This window comes from Podarcis cretensis, assembly GCF_951804945.1.
Source record: "Podarcis cretensis genome assembly, chromosome: 2".
Taxonomy (NCBI): Eukaryota; Metazoa; Chordata; class Lepidosauria; order Squamata; family Lacertidae; genus Podarcis; species Podarcis cretensis.
The window spans coordinates 31203470-31223799 of record NC_137171.1 but is presented as its reverse complement, the minus strand read 5'-3'; the positions used below and the strand labels follow the sequence as shown (position 1 = coordinate 31223799).

The following is a 20330-nucleotide window of genomic DNA, read 5'->3' as shown; positions in this document are numbered from 1 at the left end:
TTCTATATAAATGCAGAACCTTAGATTTGCCCCATTTAAATTCATTTTATTAGTTTCGGCCCAGTTCTCCAATCTGTCATCTTGAATCCCGATTCTGTCTTCTGCAGCATTAGCAACCCTCCCAGTAGGTGCCACCTGCAAATTTGAACAACAACGAGCCTAGGACAGAACCTTATGGCCCTCCACTTGTCACCCTTTTCCACGATGATGAGGAAAAATTAGTGAGCACTCTTTGGGTTCAGTCAGTAAACCAGCCCACATTATACCAGCTTCTCCACTGAGATCTGCTGAGCAGATCAAGTAAGTAAAGGGAGACTGGACTACCATCACTTCAGATGAAGAGGAGCATTTGCTGCTAATTAGTTTCTCAAAACATCTCCCACTCGGTTCTAAAAAGCAAGCTGTGAGTTGTTAACTGGAAGATGTCATTTTACCATTTCGAAAGCTCTTTTTCAAAAAGTGCAAAGGGAAGGTGAACCAATGTCCCATATGAAACTGTAGAAGTTTGGCTACAGGCCTGAATTGATAAGTGGGAGGGTGCTTTGTGATTGGAAGTCAATGAAGAATAACTGGCAGAATTACTTCCTGCGCTCATTAGATAAATCTGCATAAATACTGTCTTGGCCATGTGATTCAGGGCCCTCCCTGCTACAAGACTTATATAAATACTGGAGAAAGTTGTTGTGACATTCATGGAAAGAACAGCTCTAGATGAAAGCTTTGGCACACACCACCAAGCCTTGTGGAGCTTTCCTGCTGGGAGCAACTGTGATCTGAAGTGGGAGAACTGCTGCTGAACAAAGGCAGGTACCTCTTTCAAGGCAACTATACCTGCTTGACCATGTATGCTGTGCTCTCTCTTCTCCTCCTGGCAGCCTGCCTGCCCTCTGGATGGGCGCAGACGGCCCTGGATGACTACGTCAAGCAGTATGACCCTCACTACAACTACACTGTCACAAAGAAGGAAGATAGGCCTGATGTGATCATCTATACCCTCAACATGACCTCCTTGAAGTGGCTGAATGGTGAGAGCAGCAGTTTTGAAATACAGAGGAAGACATTTCCACAGGGAGCCTAATCCGGGAAGGTGGCTGCTGGGTGGGTGTGATCTGCACTGTGGGATGTAAGGATGTTGCAGAGTAGCAATATTTAGCAGCTAGGAAGCTAAAACATATGTAAGACTGACTCCCATATAGTCATATCTCATGTTGTGTCTGCTTCAGGTTACGTGTTTTCATGTTGCGTCCCGCGGCAACCCGGAAGTACTGGAATGGGTTACTCCAGGTTTCACCGCTAGCGCATGTGCAGAACTGCTAAATCGTGCTTTGCGCATGAGCAGAAGCACTAAATTGCGGCACGCGTGTGCGCAGACATGGCGCTTTGGCTTGCGTCAGTTCTGTGTTACCGACGGGTCTCCAGAACAGATCCCATCCGTGACACAGGGTTCTACTGTAAAGTATGGTCAATACATTCCTTAAATATTCAAAAGCTTTTACCTGAAGAACAGAGGATAAAATAATGTGTGCACACACACACACACATTCACAAAACATATGCTAATCCAAGCATAGTCTCAGCTTCACTTAGAAAAATGCAGCTTCTTGCTTTAAATCAAATCGTGTATCTTTCGTACTTCCAGTTTTGTAATCAGCCTGTACTATGAAATACTGGGCCATGCCTGTTTCTCATTCAGTCTTGCAATCTGTTCTTCCATTCAGAGAGCCCATTTACTGCTGCACTGCTTTCCCTCGAGACTTCTATGTCTTCTTCATTCAGAGAGAAAAGAACCATTAATACTGTCCTCCTCACAGCTTACTAACATAGCCCGCTTCCTGAGCCATGTCATCACAGTGAAACTCACCTACACATGTAAGATGGAATGATGATACAAACAAGGGAGATACCAAACACTATCTTACACTGTTTCCATTTTGTTACTTTTCTACTACTACGTAGATGAATAAATATAAATAAATACGCCTCCTGGGTGGAAAAAGTATTTCAAAGGGGAAATGGAGGCCAAATCCCTCAATGAATAGATTCTGTGTATCTCTTTTCAGAGTCTGAATTGTCTAACCCAATTTGGTGGCATGAGCTGATCATTGTTGTGTCAAAGGAACGAAAAATGAATAACTCGTGTTTCCTGATGCTTGGGATAGGAAGAAATGATGACCTGTCTAGTAAACGAGATTTGAGTGTTGAGGACCTTGTCAATATAGCAAAATCATCTGGGTCGTAAGTAATTGGAGGGACCTCTGAGCAATGAATATGGCACCATCTCTGCTGTGCTCTGTTAATACTGTTAAGGGAATTAGCAACCCTACAAGAATAGAGAACTGCAAGGCAGACATACTTGGAGAAACTACTTTTCCTGGTGGGGAATGAGGTTTGCACATCAAACTTGGACAACCTTCCAGCTGAGGAGGAATATCTCAGAATGATTTGGGGCTTCTCTGAAGCAAAGCAGGATTTGTATGAGGCAGCTATATAGTGGTTCCTAAGTTATTGGTATAGGAACTCAGGAGTGGCTGACGAGAGTGATGTAGTCCGAGCTGGAGCAACCAGCTTACACCTCTTCACACATTGAGGTTCTCAAGTAGACTGGGAGAGAACAAAGCCTTGAATATTTAGTTCCTCCCATGGTGAGTGGAAGTGGCAGAACAATTTGCTCTGTGGTATTTACCCCTTCATGCATTAATCAGACTTAAATATGTTGGTTATCCCACATACATTAATAAATTCTGTATTTTGCAACCTGTGAGTGTTTTTGCAGGAGAAAAATAAGTTCTAGCTAATGAAACAGCCAGAAACAAAAATGGACTGAAGATAACTAATCCAGCTCACTGTATTCAAGACAGTTTATCTATGTTCCAGAGACATATCCTAGTTCATCTTTTCCCCAGCCCCCTAATAAATATGTATAAATTAAAACAAGATCGGATATATTGCCTGAATTCTGTCTTTGCCTTGATTTTAGTGTTAAAATCATAGTTGTGATTGTTCCAAAGCTACCCAGAGCTATTGACTCTGGTCTCTTTGGCATCATTGTCTGTTGATCCCACACGGCATTTACTGCTGTTGACTAATATTTTGTTTTGTCTCTGAAGCTGTGCGGCACTTTTGGGGCAGATTGGAAACCAGCCAATCACCTACAAGGTAAGTGCTGGGAACTTCCCACACTGACTTTCAAACCCATGTAGGAGTCAGGAGTCAGTTGGTTGGGTGGAAATGGGGAAACAGGTGTGGCTGTCACCTCCTTAGAGAAGATGAAGGTGAGAGCAGCAGGAGCATGTTCCCCAGATACATACTGGAGCCATAGATTCCAACTGCATTCCCAGTGGGTTGTACATGGGGCAACTGTGCCTCTTCATCACTAGGAGTTTAACAATCCTGGCCTGTGGATGGCAGAGCCTGGTTGGACGAGGAGGAGAGCTGGTAGCCACCCGCCCAAGAGCCCTCCAGGGAGGGCACTGCAGATTATGCCTTAGGGGGCAGAGACTGGTGGTGGGACACCGAGAAGCAGTCAGCAGAAGGGATGAGCTGGGAGCTGAAAGAAGCAGGAGACTTGAGCAATCAAGGGGGAGGGGTCAGGAGAAGGAGGCCATTCCAGGACAGGATTAGAGGCTGAGAGTCACAGTGTGCATGCACAGTCCCAGTCCTGTTGATTCTTCTCCCCCGCCCGCAGGAGGAGTGTCATACACATTGCTGAGCAATGGGCCAGACAGGCCCAGAGGAGGAGCTTATCCCTTCAACACCACCTTTATCTGCTTGGGTGTGATCCAGATTAAAAGCCAGAGGGGGGAGGGCATGCCTAGAGCTTTGTTTCATCACCTCCACTGAGCTAAGATGAACCAGGAACATTGCCGTGTTGTCATTTTCTGCTAATAAAAAGCTAATTGCCTTCCATGTCTGTGTCTGCCCTGTGAATGACCTGGCTTGTTGCTAGCCACTTGACAGTGCCTTACCAGGACCTCTGTTCCTAAAGGTTGTGTTTGGTGCCTCTTCAATTTGCAGTCATGGTTACTGAGGACTGTTTAGCCCAAATATATGTGTAAATTAAAGAAATGCAGGATTTTTTGTGGGGGTAAGGGAGGTATCATCTGTTGGACAGGTTTGGCAACATTAAACAGAACAACCCATCCATCAACAGAACTGAACTTACGTTGTCCAAGTGATGGCTAATTCCCTTCCTGGTGCCCCTCTCTGTGAACTAAGTCAGACCTCTCAGGCTGTTCTAGGGGTCCAGATGGGATGCCTCAACCAAAAACATACTCATCTTTCTCTTATTTTGCTTCTAGACAATCCCTTTGCAAATGTGCAAGAACAGCATTGAAAATGCTGCACTTGTTTGTTCGTGGTGGAAGTTCATGAACGACGAGAGTGAGTCGCCACACGTGCTGATTCAGTTTCCAATGGTGAAGGTAACTCTGGCTTTCTGTATTGGCTGGCAAGCACATGCTGCCATCATTCTGGGAAATATTCTTTATTGTTTCCAGAAACCCCTGAATCCTGGCAGAGTGACTGTAACATTTGCAGAGCACATATCTTTCACTTTTTAAAACCAGCTTGCACATCGCAGAATCCAGCAGAGCTGGTCCGCCCATGAGGCGAGGTGAGATGGTGGCCTCAGGCCACAGGCCACAGATCTGGACACAAAGACTACGCCATTGGTGTCTCTGGCATGGCCGTGCCTTCTCCTCTGCAGGTGCACCTCACCTCCTGTGCTCCAGGTGCACTGCTCCCACATGCCCATGCCCTCTGCAGTGGTGGTGGTTGTGTGTATGTGTGTGTCCACTTGCCCATGCAGGGGTGCACTTGTGGTGGTTGCCTAGAGGAGGCATGGCAAAGGATGTATGGGCCCATGGAGGAGAATGTTAGAGCAGGGGCATGGCGGCATTTGAATGTATTTGGATTAAGGATACCTCCTTGAGGTTTTCACCTTTACAGAATGGCTAAGTAAATTCTAGTTATCTTTTAAGGTAAAGGGACCTCTGACCATTAGGTCCAGTCATGACCCACAGTGCCACCCGCGTCCCTCAGTTATCTTTTGGGAGCAGGTAAATTAGTTGTTTTCTGCTGCTACAATCTCCCATTGAGATTTTGGAACAAGAGGTCTGCAGGCTGGCAACACAAGAATGTGCCAGGCAAAACACTGCAGGTGCCAGGCAAAAGCTTTCCTCTATAACCAGGCCTTTGGTCTTAAACTATCCGGGGCCTTTGAGAAGTGGGTGGGATGTTTTTAATGTATTTCTCTTTCCTCTTGTATCTATGTGGGGTTTATTGTCTGTTTGCTTTTAAGTCGTTTTGTGTTGCTCTGGGCAAGATAAAGCAGCGAACAAATTTAATAAATAATCATAATGAATATTAAAGTCATGAAGATGAAACACCTTTTGAGGGCACTTAAATTATGCCATGCTGATAGAATGATATAGTCAAACCCAATGCAAGCATCTCCTTCAAATTCATATATATATATAAAATATACATAAAGGTAAAGGTAAAGGTATCCCTGCCCGTACGGGCCAGTCTTGACAGACTCTAGGATTGTGCGCTCATCTCACTCTAGAGGCCGGGAGCCAGTGCTGTCCGCAGACACTTCCGGGTCACGAGGCCAGCGTGACGAAGCTGCTTTGGCGAACCGGCACCAGAGCAGCACACGGAAACACCGTTTACCTTCCCGCTATAAAGCGGTACCTATTTATCTACTTGACTTAAGGGTGCTTTCGAACTGCTAGGTGGGCAGGAGCCCACCTAGCATATATAAATATACATGCATACATACATATACATCAAATCTACAAAAAATTAGAGAAAGGAAAATTAGAGAAAGGAAAAAAAGAGGGAAAGAAAAAGCATACCAACAATAAAAAAGTAGAAAAAGACAAAGAAAAAAGCCTCAAAAGGCATCTCCTTCAAATTCTAGAGACTATAATCCACTTCTCTTGTGTGCAGGCAGCTGTGCGTGGCATGGACACTGTAGCAGATTTCCTGCTGAAAGAATCGGGTGGAATGACGAATATCACAAAGTTCACAGTGTCTGGTCTTTCCAAGGTGGGTATGAACTGCAAGTCTGTGCTGTACTGGATTTCCGGCACACCAGAATTAACCCTATGCATGCTCATCCCCATTTCACCTGTATATGCTATGTTTGGGCTCTCCAGTGGGAACTGAATACCTCTGCATCTTTTTGCTTTATGTCTTTATTGCAGCGTGGCTGGGCCACCTGGCTGGTAGCAGCTGTGGACAAGAGAGTTGAGTCATTTATTCCAATTATCTATGATCTTTTGAATATTGTTAAGGTGAGTATCTGTTCAAAGGATGGTGTACTAGCTGTGTGTACTTAGTCTTGAGTCTTCTTCATAGTTCCTTCATACAAATAAGAATATGTTGGCCATTTGCAGGCAGGCCACAAGTGTGAGAGCCAGTGAAACTTCTGAGGAAGGGCACTCCACAGCTTCAGCACCACTACTGCAAAGACCCTGTCCTGTGTCCTAATCAGCCATGCTTTTGAAGGCAAGGGACAGTGAGGAATCCCTCCAATGATTGTAAGGGGGAGGGGGGCAAATTTGTGGAGGGGAAATGGTCTTTCAAACATCCTGGCCCCAAATATTGGTTGGTTAACAGCTGTTTGGTTATGAGGCTGGGGAGGGACAAAGTGTAGAATATTTAAAGTGCAGTCAAATCAATAATTAATGTTTTGCTAAACATGCTGAAATTCACAGAATTTTCCTGTAAACTTACCAGAGAGAACTCTGTGAGAGATACCCGCACTGTGCCCTGACATGGGGAGGGCATAGTTATATATTCTCCGACTTGCCTGGGCACACCCTACTCTCCATTTCTTTCCATTCTGCCAGCAATGTGAAAACATCTGTTTAGTCTGAGCTCCAAGATCAGACTAAATTTAAGCTAGACATTAAGTATGTCTTAGTAACTGAATTACCATTTTAAGCCTGCCTGAACAAAGCTGCTGTATCTGATACTCTTCAACAAGTATTCTGAGTGAATGATATTTTTACATTTTACAGTACTGTTTATGTGATTGTTGTCTTAAGGGGGATAAAATGGGGAAATAGCAGGAGCATCTAGTCTGCCTTAAAACATTCTGGATTACTTAAACTAAAAGGCTAAAACTAGCCTAACTAAGCTTCCCCTCAAGCTGCAAAGCTGAACTCACAAATGTGATGTTGAAACCCAAGTAAATAACCAAAAAAGCCATAGGTACTGACTGTTGGCAGTATCAAAACAAAATAAAAAAATTCCTTCCAGTAGCACCTTAAAGACCAACTAAGTTAGTTCTTGGTATGAGCTTTCGTGTGCATGCACACTTCTTCAGATAGGGATAACTTATTGGCATGTTTTGTTTTGTGTTTATCATCTTAGTCAGAAGTGTACCTAGGGGTAGGTAAAACCAAACCAAATAGCCTATCAGGTGTTGGAGTCCTCCCACAACACCTGGAACGCCCCACACCTGGAGCGGCTTCCAGGCAGAGAGCAGTGCGGGTGCCCTGTCTAGTCCTAAGAAGGCACCTTCCTCCTATCGAGGCAACCTTGCCTGCTTCTGAGATTTTTTTGGGGGGAGGCACCAATATAGCTCCTTGACAAGGGCACAAGGGACTCTAGGTATGCCTCTGAGCCTAGCCCTGCTATAAAGAGTTGAATAAATCTTGTCCTCCATACTATAGAACTTCAGGTTCTTAATATATGACACTTGCTATGTGCACATAGAATTCATTTGTGACTTCTTTGCTACAGAACTGGCATCATGAATACCGATCATACTGTGGCTGGGGCGCTGCATTGTATCATTTCTATGTCATGAATCTAACTCGGCAGTTGGACACCCCACGGTTCCAGGAATTAACTTCACATGTTGATCCGTTTGGTGAGCAATTCCTACCATCTCAGATTTCTCTGGTGAATCAGATGGTAGCAGAAGAAAGGATTGCATAAGTGGGAAAGGGCAGCCCCAGGGAATTTTGGTGGCACTATAATGCATGTGGGACGTGGATGGCGCTGTGGGTTAAACCACAGAGCCTAGGGCTTGCCGATCAGAAGGTCGGCGGTTCGAATCCCCGCGATGGGGTGAGCTCCCATTGCTCGGTCCCTGCTCCTGCCAACCTAGCAGTTCTAAAGCACGTCAAAGTGCAAGTAGATAAATAGGTACCGCTCTGGCGGGAAGGTAAACGGCGTTTCTGTGCACTGCTCTGGTTCGCCAGAAGTGGCTTAGTCATGCTGGCCACATGACCCGGAAGCTGTACGCCGGATCCCTCGGCCAATAAAGCGAGATGAGCGCCGCAACCCCAGAGTCAGTCACGACTGGACCTAATGGTCAGGGGTCCCTTTACCTTTACCTTATAATGCATGTAAGATACGTTGAAGAGCATGGCATCCATTTACGGTAATTAAAGGCCCATTTGGTGCTCCTGTGGAGTGAGGATTAGGGGGTTGTTGAATAGTGATTGTTGTTTCTTGTAAAAATATGTGAAAACGTTGAAATATTTGCAGAGGGAAAACACTGAAAATATGCCGGCGTGCAGTGGGATAAGAAATGGGTCAACCAGATCAAGTCCTCTCCCCTTTTCCACTTTCCTTTTGGAAACCTTCCCTCAATCCTGTAAACTAGGACCTTCCTCATCTGAGGCGTAGCAGCAAGCTGTGAAATCCTTGCTGAAGACTATGAGTTTGTGACATAGGAGCCAACTCCTAGGGGCCATGGGCCCCCACAATAAAATAATATGGGCTTAGTTTGCCACAATAAGGCTTTTAAACATGTTTTCCAGTTCTATTTTTGTTCCCACCTGTCCAGTGAATGTTTACAGCTCTTTAGGGATTTGTGATCTTTACTCCATTTCTCTTGTTTTCCAATCTTACCAGCCTTTGATGATGTAAATAAGCAGCAGCAACTTGAGAACTGCATGTGTTTTGCCCATTAAAATAACATTAAATTTTCCATCCTCAGAATATAAAGAACGATACCAAAATAGGACCCTGCTCATGATCTTATCAACAGGAGATGACTTCTTCCTGCCTGATGACTCGTACTATTTCTTTGATGAGCTACCAGGAAAGAAATATATCCGGTGAGTTTCATGCTGAAAAGCTTACCAGCCTGTCCTTTTCGAGGCAATGAGATCATTCCTCTGGTTACAGGCAATGACCAGATGGCTTGAGCCCCAGATGAGAGACAATACTGAGAAAGCACAGCAGATCCTCAGCTGTTGTGTGAACCCACTTGTGTAATATGAACAATAGTACCAGTGAAGAAAGCTGCAGATCTTTGCTGCACAATTCACATAGGCTTTGAATGATGATGCAATGATTTTTTTCTTTGTATATTTATATGTGTGCATTCTTTCCAAAGAGGAAAAACTCTGAAAAGTCAAATTTCTTTGATTAGAAGAAACATGTCATTGCTTTACCTTAGACTATTGCAAGGAAGGTATTTTTGTAAAAACCTCTCTATTGCACTGCAGATTCATCCCGAACACTAATCACGCTATAACATTATTACCATGGAATAGAGCATCTATCCTTGAATCGTGTAGAGCCTTTTATCTCAGCACCATGCAGAATTTGACCATGCCTCAAATTTCTTGGAACAGGTCTGAGGTGAGGAATACATGTGTTCTTTTACATACCAATTGACAAGAATAATTCAGTCGTGAAGTTTGTTCTGTAATTTAGACCAAGCCATGAATGCATGTTGTCCCTAAGAGATGGAAATTAAGTGTGGTCCTTACTAAGGATACTCGGTCGAGCTCAAGATTCCTAAGAAGCTATCAGAATTTTAAAGTTCATTTGGCTGCAATCTTGGTTATAAACATCAAGGATGGGTGAACAGGAAGTCCTTAATATTGTAGAATAGGATTACAAGTGTTGGGTGACAAAATGTAACTTTGAATTTTGAAATAAAATAAAACACTAACGATAAAGAAATACTGAAAGCAGGAAAGTTGTTATGATTATATGTAAACAGGCCCTGCTTAATATTGTCTTTTACCAGTAAATGATGAGAACAGTCTTCTTTGGCGATCACTCGTAGCTGAGTAAGATTGTCTTCCATAAACACGGTTTTTTTGAGAGCCAGTGTGGTGTAGTGGTTAAGAGCGGCAGTCTCGTAATCTGGGTAACCGGGTTTGCGTCTCTGCTCCTCCACATGCAGCTGCTGGGTGACTTTGGGCCAGTCACACTTCTTTGAAGTCTCTCAGCCCCACTCACCTCACAGAGTGTTTGTTGTGGGGGAGGAAGGGAAAGGAGATTGTTAGCCGCTTTGAGACTCCTGAAGGGGAGTGAAAGGCGGGATATCAAATCCAAACTCTTCTTTTAACAATGAGTCCGTAAGTGACTGTGGAGGCCAATTCTGGATCCACATGTCGTTCCACAGTGGGGACATTGGTTTTCGGGTGGGAGTTGATCACGGTGTGGATGTGCCAAGCGTGCTTTCCTCTTAGCACGTTTCTCCCTTGCATTCTGAGTTTGAGTGTCTTCAAAGCCCATGACACTTTTGGTAAAGTCTGTTCTCCAACTGGAGTGCTCGCAGGCCAGTGTTTCCCAGTTGTCAGTGTTTATACTACATTTTTTAAAGATTTGCCTCGAGACAGTCTTTAAACCTGTTTTGTTGACCACTAGCATTACACTTTCCATTTTTAAATTCAGAATAGAGTAGTTGCTTTGGAAGACGATAATCAGGCAACAATAACTGTATGTGGGATAATAACTGTATGCTTTTCAATAAGCAGTTTTGAAAGAGATTTTCATTGTGGAAATTGTGCGATGGGAACAATAACTGGGATAGCTCAGCTGGTAGAGCATCTTCCTTCAAGAAGACTGAGGGGAGTGTAGATCTTCCAGCATTTATCCTTACAACAACTTGGTGAGATACATTTGGATGATGGGCAAAGAGAAAACTGTGGGAGGATCTCGCTTTGTGTATTTCCTGTATGTGGGCATTGTTGCCATTGAGAAGAGGTAAACACAACTGTGCAGTGGGATTGATTTCAATGGGTGTTGTGATGCTCTGCGCAGGAAGCTAAATCATTTCTCACCGGGCTGTTCTCATGAATGGAAATCACACTAGCCCATCTGCTTTTAAGCCCCATCTGAATGTTTGCTTTTCAATAAGCAGTTTTGAAAGAGATTTTCATTGTGGAAATCGTGCGATGGGAACGTGTTGGCCTAACATCCATTAACACATTTTTTTAAAGATCCCCCCCCACTCCCAGGCTATTGTGTGGGCAGGTAATCCCTCCCCTTACCTGGCCTGGTTTCCCTGGCAACGCTTCCCCCAGGTGGGATTGGACAACTCACTGGGGTTAGGCGGGGACCTCCAGGTATCCCACCTGAGGGAAGGCAAAGCCTATGCTGATGGGGCCACTCCAGATCCAGGGCTGCACGCGTCCACGCAAATGGCGCCCCCCGTTTTAAGTGGGGAGCGGTCATTGTGGAAATCGTGCGATGGGAACGTGTTGGCCTAACATCCATTAACACATTTTTTTTAAGATCCCCCCCCCACTCCCAGGCTGCGTTTATCTTTTTTTTTTAATGAGAAATCTGAGCACAGATCTCCCCACAAGAAAGAGGGAGAGGAAGTGAGGAGGGAGAGACAGAATGGCTCAAGATCACTAGGCGGTCCCTCTGCCCAATTTTAGAGTAGGCAGTCCTACTTTTGGTTTGCTGGTGTCCTCTATCTGAAGAGCTTGGTTCATGTGATGGAGATCTGTTTGCTCCTTTTGCGAGGCAGAGATGCTGCGTAATTAAGGGGCCAACCTAAATCTCATTCCTTAAACAGGGCAGGAATTTGGAAGTGTATCTTCCTGATTTAAATCTAGCAATCTGGCCACGATGTAATACTGGCTCTCAATTTGTAATAAGTGCTACATTCCAAACATTCTCCATATACTGAACCATAATACAGGCAAAAAGAAGGAGATGCTGATCATTTTAGTTTTTAAAAGTGTATCCACTCTTTAAAATATTAAATTTAGTCATAGTGATTTAACACAGACATAGTGGTTCAGTGCCAGGTGAGAGGCCAGGTGAGAATGGTACTGATAAGTATTGGTGCATTTGTGTGATGTTTTTGATTAATTTTTTCTCAGTTTGCAAGGAATAAACACTTCACATGCAGCTGCAGTTACTCCTGGCCCTGATGAGTATACATGCATAATACACACATTTGTCTCATTCCAACATCGCATTTTTAGTCGTATGCTTGAAGAAATATTCACCGTACACCTAAAAATGTAGGGTGAATATGGCCGCAGCCTGAAAACAAAAGCAAAACTTCAAGGTTCTCCATTTCCTTTATGTATTTGGCAACTATTTGGGTTGACCTCACATATGGCATTGCATGACACAGCCAGTTAAAGCAATGATGGCTGCTGAATTAAATATGCTGTGGAAACAAATTTGTTTTCTGCAGCTCCTGTTTGGGAGGATAATAGGAATGGGTGATACCTGGAGGAAGACTTGACAATTCTGTGCTGTTCTCTCTTTTTCTAGGCAAATGGCAAAGGCATCATCTCTCTCTCCACAGATCAGGAGCCTTTAAAAACTAGATGTTTCTTTGCTGACACATGGCTCACCAACAAGTAGGCTTCTTTCAGAAATATCTTATATAATTCATTAATATATGGAATAATATACAAAGTCAATGTTGCATACAAAAAAAGTTCCTGAGGTGGTGTCTTTCTTAAAGCTTACCAAATTTTCCTGAAAGCAAGCAAGCAAGCCAGCCAACCACTGGCTTCTATGAGTCAGCAGAGAGCTGCTCCACAAACTTCTAGGTCTCATCTGCGCTGCACATTTAAAACAGCATCATACCAATTTAAACAGTATAGTGGTACCTTGGGTTACGAATTTAATTCGTTCCGGAGGTCCATTCTTAACCTGAAACTGTTCTTAACCTGAGGTACCACTTTAGCTAATGGGGCCTCCGGATGCCGTCGCGCCATCGCCACACAATTTCTGTTCTCATCCTGAGGCAAAGTTCTTAACCCGAGGGACTACTTCCGGGTTAGCGGAGTTTGTAATCCGAAGTGTTTGTAACCCATGGTACCACTGTAATGGCTCCACACACAGCCCAGGCAAGGAATCCTGGGGATTGTAGTTTGTTTAATGTCCTAGGAGTTGTTAGGAGATCCATATTCCCTTCACAGAGTTACAATTCCCAGAATTTCCCGGAAAAGAGACTGATGGTTAAAGCACTTTGAAAAGTCTAGCTCTGTGAGGGCAGTGGGAATCTCTTAACAAATTATGGCCCCCAGGGTTATTGCAGGAGAGAGGCATTGGTGTTTAAAGTGGTATGGTACTGCTTTATATTTAAAGTGCAGGCGGAGCCCTGTACTTTCCCCCCAGAAATCCTACTAACAAAGATTCAAAAGGAATCACTTTCCCCCCAGAAATCCTACTAACAAAGATTCAAAAGGAATCACTGAGTCGGTTATTATGGATACTCTGGAACCTTTTGGATCAGGTTGACTGTATTAGAGAACCATCCTGATGGGTGGGTAACCTTGTATAATAAACAGTATCTTTAATTTCCATAAATAACATGATTACTTGTGCCGCAAACAGTGAACTAAAAAAATAATATATTGTTGATAGTACTTTTCTCCACAAAACAATTTATTCTGTGCTCATGCCACATCTCTTCTTTCCCTTCTCATTCTCAGGCGAGACTTCAGGCAACTTAGGCTTTCCTTGATTATTGTGAATCCCGCACTTTGGATTGATTGCAATGTTGTTAAAGTGGTAAGAGGCTTAGAATTTCCTTAGTTTCTTCACAAAGCTGAGGATGTCAAGGGTCCTAAAGACACAGACAAACACGAAAGCCGTTCATGGGAAATAAATGTCTTCCTATAAAGTTGGACTTCTGTTGCAGATATTGAATATTTGCAGATTTGCAAATCAGCACATTCATTTAGGCTTTCTGTGTGGTGTGTGTCACAGAAACCTGTTGGCTGTGAAGGGTGATGACAACAGGCACCAGAAAGGCCATAGCTGGTACTTCATTTTGGATGAGCAGAACCTGATGTTCACCAGTAAGCATGTGGACAGAAGGGCCATTCTGGAGAGTCCCTGAGCTCCTTTAGGAGGAAGGGTGGGACCATTAATTGAATGAATCGGTAAGAAATCAAGCAAACCAATAAATAAAATGGGATTCCTTCAATGTCTGAGTTACCCAAACCATTCCTCTGCACCTAGCAGAAGAACATTGTCTTTATGTTGCAGTTGTAAAATCACCCATGCTAGGGAGTAGGGCTCCCTAATGTAGTGGGGGTATGTCTCTACACGCGTAGTAGGGGTGAGGAACCTCCTTCTGACTGAAAGCCACGTTCTCTTCTGCACAACTTTGTGGAGGCCAGGGTCAGAGGCAAAAGTCAACAGAGCAATCAATGTGAATTCTACCATTGTGCAGTAGCCTAGTTTCTTCACACTCACACATCTTTCTCTATCTTCCATCTAAGCAAGCAAGAAGCATTATCAGAATTCAAGGACACATTCCAGTCAGGGGAAAACATTCCAAGTGGGGAGGAAAGCACAGCTGGTGAGGGGTGTGGTTTTTTGGGGGGTGTCCTGGAGATAATCCCAAGGGCCAGCTAGAGAGAGCTGAGTTATCTAAGGCAGGAGTGATAACCTATTCTACTCTATGTAACAAAGCAGGTTGGATGTCAGAGCCATTGGAAATATGTAGAGTGGTTTAAGGTCACCTGGAAAGAAGAGCTATGTCATCTGTGGTCATCCTCCACCACTGCTCCCTCTTCCCTATCCTTGGAAGACACAAACCAGGAACCTCAGCTCACTCTTCTTCAAATTCACACTAATGAACATTCTATAATTTCTTAATATGACACGTTCGCTTCTCAGCACCTTCTTCTGTCTTATCTCTCTGCAGGGAACAGGTGTTTATAAAGCAGAATTGTCAAAGCCATTATTGGGATGGAAGGGTTTCTTTATTGAGGTAAATATAATTTCTAGTCGAGTATTTGACTCATTCTTGCACAGCTTTTTCCTTAGCTTAATAGCAGTGTAGGGGGAGACAATTTCCATTGGAATAGTGGAAGAGGGAGGGGAGGTTTAAAATGTTCCTTTCCCTGCAACCTCCTCCTGCTGCTCAGCTGACTGGGGAACAAGTGAGAATGGTGAAAAGTGAAATGGCATGCAGAAACAAATAATCTTTATCTGGACTCCCTTGCTCTCTTCCTGCTGCTCTGCTGATCAGTGGGAGGGGTTTTTGTGTGCCATATAAGATTAGACAGCCGATAGAGCAGTTGGGAATTACACATAGATTACACACTGAACAAGAGAGAGAAAACATGCATGTTTTTGGAGAAAACAAAATAAAAAAATTCCTTCCAGTAGCACCTTAAAGACCAACTAAGTTAGTTCTTGGCATGAGCTTTCGTGTGCATGCACACTTCTTCAGATACACTGAAACAGAAGTCACCAGACCCTTCTATATAGTGAGAAGGTGGGGAGGGGTATTACTCAGAAGGGTGGTGGGATTGGGTGGTTGGCAGATAGGTGTGATGAGCCTGTTGACGACTCTCTTAACGACTGTAATAGGTCTTACAGGAAAAAGCAAGGGGTGAGAAGGTGAAAAATGGCTTTGTCATGTATGATGAGATAAGAATCCAATGTCTTTTGGAGAGTATACATACAGATGGGAGAATATGCATATTGGCCAGAGAATGTACAACATTCAAGAATGACATGCACATTCCGCCAAAGCCTGTTGGGAAGCATAATGGCTAACAATGTACAGAATTCAGACGCTATAGGCAGGTTTCCCAAGCTTTATTAGAGAATATGCATATTGACCGAGAAATGTTCACAATTTCTTCTTCATAGAAACATGGGCTGCACATTTTCCATGAAGGCTGCTGAATGTGCACAATGTTGGGTTTTATGTACATTACATTCCCTTTGATATTGAACTTACATTCCCTTTAATATACATTTATTAACTGAAACTAAGTGCTCCAAGACTGTTGTGCAACTGTATAAATAGGCACAACGTATTCTGCGATTAGGCACTGCTTCTAAAATCTGCAGTAAGATGCATCCATCATTTCTTTGATATCTCTGTGCTATAAACTCCTAATCCTGCTCCATTCAGCTCTCCGCAAAGGAATATACAGTGGTACCTCGGGTTAAGTACTTAATTCATTCTGGTGGTCCGTTCTTGACCTGAAACTGTTCTTAACCTGAAGTACCACTTTAGCTAATGTGGCCTCCTGCTGCTGCTGCTGCGCCGCCGGAGCACGATTTCTGTTCTCATCCTGAAGCAAAGTTCTTAACCCGAAGTACTATTTCTGGGTTAGCGGAGTCTGTAACCTGAAGCGTATGTAACCCAAGGTACCACTGTATTGAGCAGAACTGCCATTTCTTTTCCAGGTAACTTTCAAAGGACCTGAGAACGATAAGCATGTTTTCACCTCAGAGGTGCAAATCATCCCAGACACTTTTCCATGTGCAGACTGCAGTGGAGAAGGATGCTATGGGACGCTGGTGTGAAACCCTGCAGAGAAAATGTGGCTCCTGTTGCTGACAGCATCCATGAGGGAAGAAATAAGAGGCATTTGGAAAACCATGCGGTGAAGCGGGTGGACAGAGAAGGAACCTCATGCAGAGAAAGCAGACAGGTCCCACTTAAACTAAAATGAAATAGGTGCAGGGGTGTCACTCAGGATCAGGGGACCTAACCAAGGAGCAGATGCTGTGGCAGTGGGGAATGGGGAATGTGTAGGGTGGATGTGTGAAGAATATCAGACATGAGAGGAAGGGGCTCGTTCTATAGAATGATGAACAAGTAAATATGACACAGGAAAGTGTGCCTTTTTGGTTCCCAGTGCCCTGGATCATAATAAAGAATATAGCTATGCTTTACAAGTCTTCATTGAAACTCTGTACTAGTTTTTGATCATTTTATGCAGACAGTACAATTCCTTATCTTACTTTTAAGACAGTTTAACCTCATAATGGGATTAAATATTCTCTAATCTAAGTAATTAATTACCACTGTCATGTAAAGTATTTGAGTTCAAATTCTGCACAAGGCACAGGCCAACAGCTTAACTTCTTTGGCTAGCCTTTAGAATCCATCCTGGGATACAGTACTAAAAACATGAATATGCCTTAATATCACCTGCAGGGGTTTCCATTGTACTATTCCCATCTTGCTGTTTTCCCTCCATTATCAAATATAGGTTGTTTCTGGCATTTGTGCATTTGGTGAGATTTTCTTGTGTTTTGAAGGCATATGTGTATTGCAAGGAGGGAATTCAATATGATATGAGATTCCCAAATGAGTGAAAATCACACTGAGTCTCAGGAAAACAGTAAAACTCTGGCAAAAGCAGAACACTTCAGATTTTTTGTGCATGACTAATTGCTAGGCCAAACAATCAGCCTCTGAATCAGATTCCCAGGCCATCACAGCATATTAGCTTGAGAGTTTACTATATGCAGTTGAGCTGTACATGCCAAAAGACATAGGCGCCATCTCCTAGAAGCTGAGCTCCTTTTGGCTCCCCAATAAAATATTTGAGGAGCTGAGTTCTCCCAAAGTTTATGCATATCCCTTCTTTAACACTGCTCCCTTCTTTATATGCAGACAGGGAAGACATATGAAAAGAAATTGGTTTGTCCCCACCATGTCTAGTTGTGCACTCCTAAACAAGGAGATATGACTCAGGACTCTGTCATTGTGATATCTCCCACCACAAAAGGTTTTTTCTCCATTGGAATGGTTTAAAAAAGCATGTATAATGGGGAACACTTCTCACAAATACATAAAGCATACAGAAGTTTCTCCACTAAGAACAATCTAAATAGCTCAGAGCAATCATCATCATCATCATCATCATCATCATCATCATCCCCCACCTATCTGACTTGGTTCCCTCAGCCACTCTGGGCGGCTTCCAGCACAGATAAAAACATAATAAAATGTCAAACATTAAAAAACCTCCCGATACAGGGCTGCCTTCAGACGTCTTCTAAAAGTTGTGCAGTTCTTTATCTCCTTGTCATCTTTTGGGAGGGCATTCCACAGGGAGGGCACCACTGCCAAGAAGGCCCTCTGCTTGGTTCCCTATAACTTCACTTCTCGCAGTAAGAGAACTGTCAGAAGACCCTTGGAAGAAGACCTTAGTGTCCGGGCTGAATGATGGGGGTGGAGATGCTCCTTCAGGTATATGGGGCTGAGGCTGTTTAGGGCTTTGAAGGTCAGCACCAATACTTTGAATTGTGCTCAGAAACGTACTGGGAGCTAGTGAAGATCATTTAGGACCAGTGTTATATGGTCCCAGCAGCCACTCCTAGTCACCAGTCTAGCTGCCACCTTCTGGATTAGTTGTAGTTTCCAAGTCACCTTCAAAGGTAGCCACACATAGAGTGCATTGCTGTAGTCCAAGTGGGAGATAACCAGAGCATGCAACACTCTGGCAAGGCAGTCTGGGGGCAAGTAGGGTCTCAGCCAGTGTACTAGGTGGAGGTGGTAGACAGCTGCCTTGGACACAGAATTGACCTGTGCCTCCATGGACAGCTGTGAGTGCAAAATGACTCTTAGGTTGCACACCTGGTCCTTCAGGGTCACAGTTACCCCATTCAGGACCAGGGAATCCCCCACACCTACCCACCCCCTGCCCTCCCCCAAAACAGTACTTATGTCTTGTCGGGATTCAACCTCAATCTGTTAGCCGCCATCCATCCCTCAGCCACCTCCAGACACTCGCATAGGACCTTCACCGCCTTCACTGGTTCTGATTTAAAAGAGAGGTAGAGCTGAGTATCATCCGCATGCTGGTGAACACCCAGCCTTAACCTCCCTAATGATATTTCTTAGCGGCTTGGGATGATGTCTCCTAGCTGCTTCCAATATAGAAGCTGGAAAGCATGAGGGAAAGGTGGAGCTCTGAGACACCCCACAAGTAAGAGCCCAGAGGTCTGAACACTCATCACCAAACACCACTCTTTGGACATGGCCCAGGAGGAAGGAGCAGAACCACTGCATAAAAGTGGCCCCAGCTCCCAATTCCTCTAGATAGTCCAGAAGGATGGTCAATGGAATCAAAAGCCGCTGAGATATCCAGCAGAACCAGGAAACAGCATTCACCTTTGTCCCTAGCCTGCCAGAGATCATTGACCAGTACGACCAAGGCAGTTTCAATCCCATGATGGAGCCTGAATCTTGATTGGAAGGGATCCAAATGATCCGCATTTTCCAGGTGTGCCTGGAGTTCTTCAGTGACCACCTGCTCAACCAGCTTCCCCAAGAATGGAAGATTTGAGACCAGGCAATAGTTGGCCATAGTGGTCAGGTCCAAATATGTTTTTTCAAAGAAACAGTTTGATGACTGCTTCTTTAAGCAGGTCTGAGAAGACTCCCTCACAGATGGAAGCATTCACTACACTGTGGAACCCATCACCCTGCCCTTCCCAGCTCGCTTTTGTGAGCCAGGATAGGCAACGCTCAAGTAGACAGGTGATTGGTTTCATTCGTCCAAGCAGCCTGTCCATATCCTCAGAGGTAACAGATTGGAATTGATCCCATGCAACTTGACTAGACAAGTTGCTCTAGCCCTCTCTTGCCCTGGCCCTGCTCCCATGGTAGAGTCTACTTCTTTCCGTATCTGAGTGCAAAAAACAAAATTATTGCAGGAGATCTTGCGGTGCTCACCAGGCCCCAATAGTGACAGTGGTTTGGTTAGGATTACGAACCACCTGAAAGAGTCTCCTGGTGCTGTTTTTTTGCAGATGCAATCGAGGCAGTGAAGAAGGTCCTCTTTGCTGCCACTATCACCACTTGGTAGGCTCGACATTGAGCTCTAACCCGTTTTTGGTCTGATTCAGAATGAGTTATCCTCCACTGGCGCTCTAGCTGTCTCAGCGATTGTTTCATTGCCCTCAGCTCTGGGGTAAACCATGGGGCATCCAGGCTCTATGTAATTGGAGAGGGCGCTTCGGAGCCAGACAGTCGATAGCCCTGGTTAACCTGCATTCTAGCAGGCCACCAGGGAATCAGCTGAGAGCCATCGACATGGGATAAGACAGCCCCTACCACCCTCTGGAAACCATTTGGATCCATTACGTGGCAGGGGTGGACCATCTGAATCGGTCCCACCTCCCTGCAGAGAGGAAGGATCACGGAGAAGTCCAGTAGCACCAGAAAGTGATTCGACCATGGCACTTCTTTTGTTTCGCTTTTACTTAGTGTCAAATCACCCACATCCATAGAGGTGAACACCAGGTCTAAGGTATGTCTGCCACTATGAGTTGGGCCAAATTTATTCAGGGACAGCCCCATGGAGGCCATGCTTTCC

The 20330-nt window shown here is 44.3% G+C and overlaps 1 protein-coding gene across 2 annotated transcripts in view; it reads left to right on the top strand.

Moving 5' to 3' along the window:
• Window positions 1–499: 499 nt before the first annotated feature.
• Window positions 500–20330, top strand: part of LOC307210012 (autocrine proliferation repressor protein A-like) — a 229564-nt gene continuing 209733 nt past the window's right edge. The window contains exons 1-13 of one of the 2 annotated variants that reach the window (XM_079965529.1): window positions 501–1025; window positions 2061–2235; window positions 3108–3156; window positions 4299–4421; window positions 5953–6051; window positions 6210–6299; window positions 7756–7885; window positions 8963–9083; window positions 9477–9612; window positions 12505–12593; window positions 13677–13755; window positions 14900–14965; window positions 16402–17091. In XM_079965529.1, coding sequence (XP_079821655.1) covers window positions 842–1025; window positions 2061–2235; window positions 3108–3156; window positions 4299–4421; window positions 5953–6051; window positions 6210–6299; window positions 7756–7885; window positions 8963–9083; window positions 9477–9612; window positions 12505–12593; window positions 13677–13755; window positions 14900–14965; window positions 16402–16521 — 1461 coding nt within the window. In that variant the 5' untranslated portion in view covers window positions 501–841 and the 3' untranslated portion in view covers window positions 16522–17091. Of the gene's footprint in view, window positions 1026–2060; window positions 2236–3107; window positions 3157–4298; window positions 4422–5952; window positions 6052–6209; window positions 6300–7755; window positions 7886–8962; window positions 9084–9476; window positions 9613–12504; window positions 12594–13676; window positions 13756–14899; window positions 15034–16401; window positions 17092–20330 lie in introns of those variants that run through there. The other variant, XM_079965530.1, reaches the window with a different exon arrangement.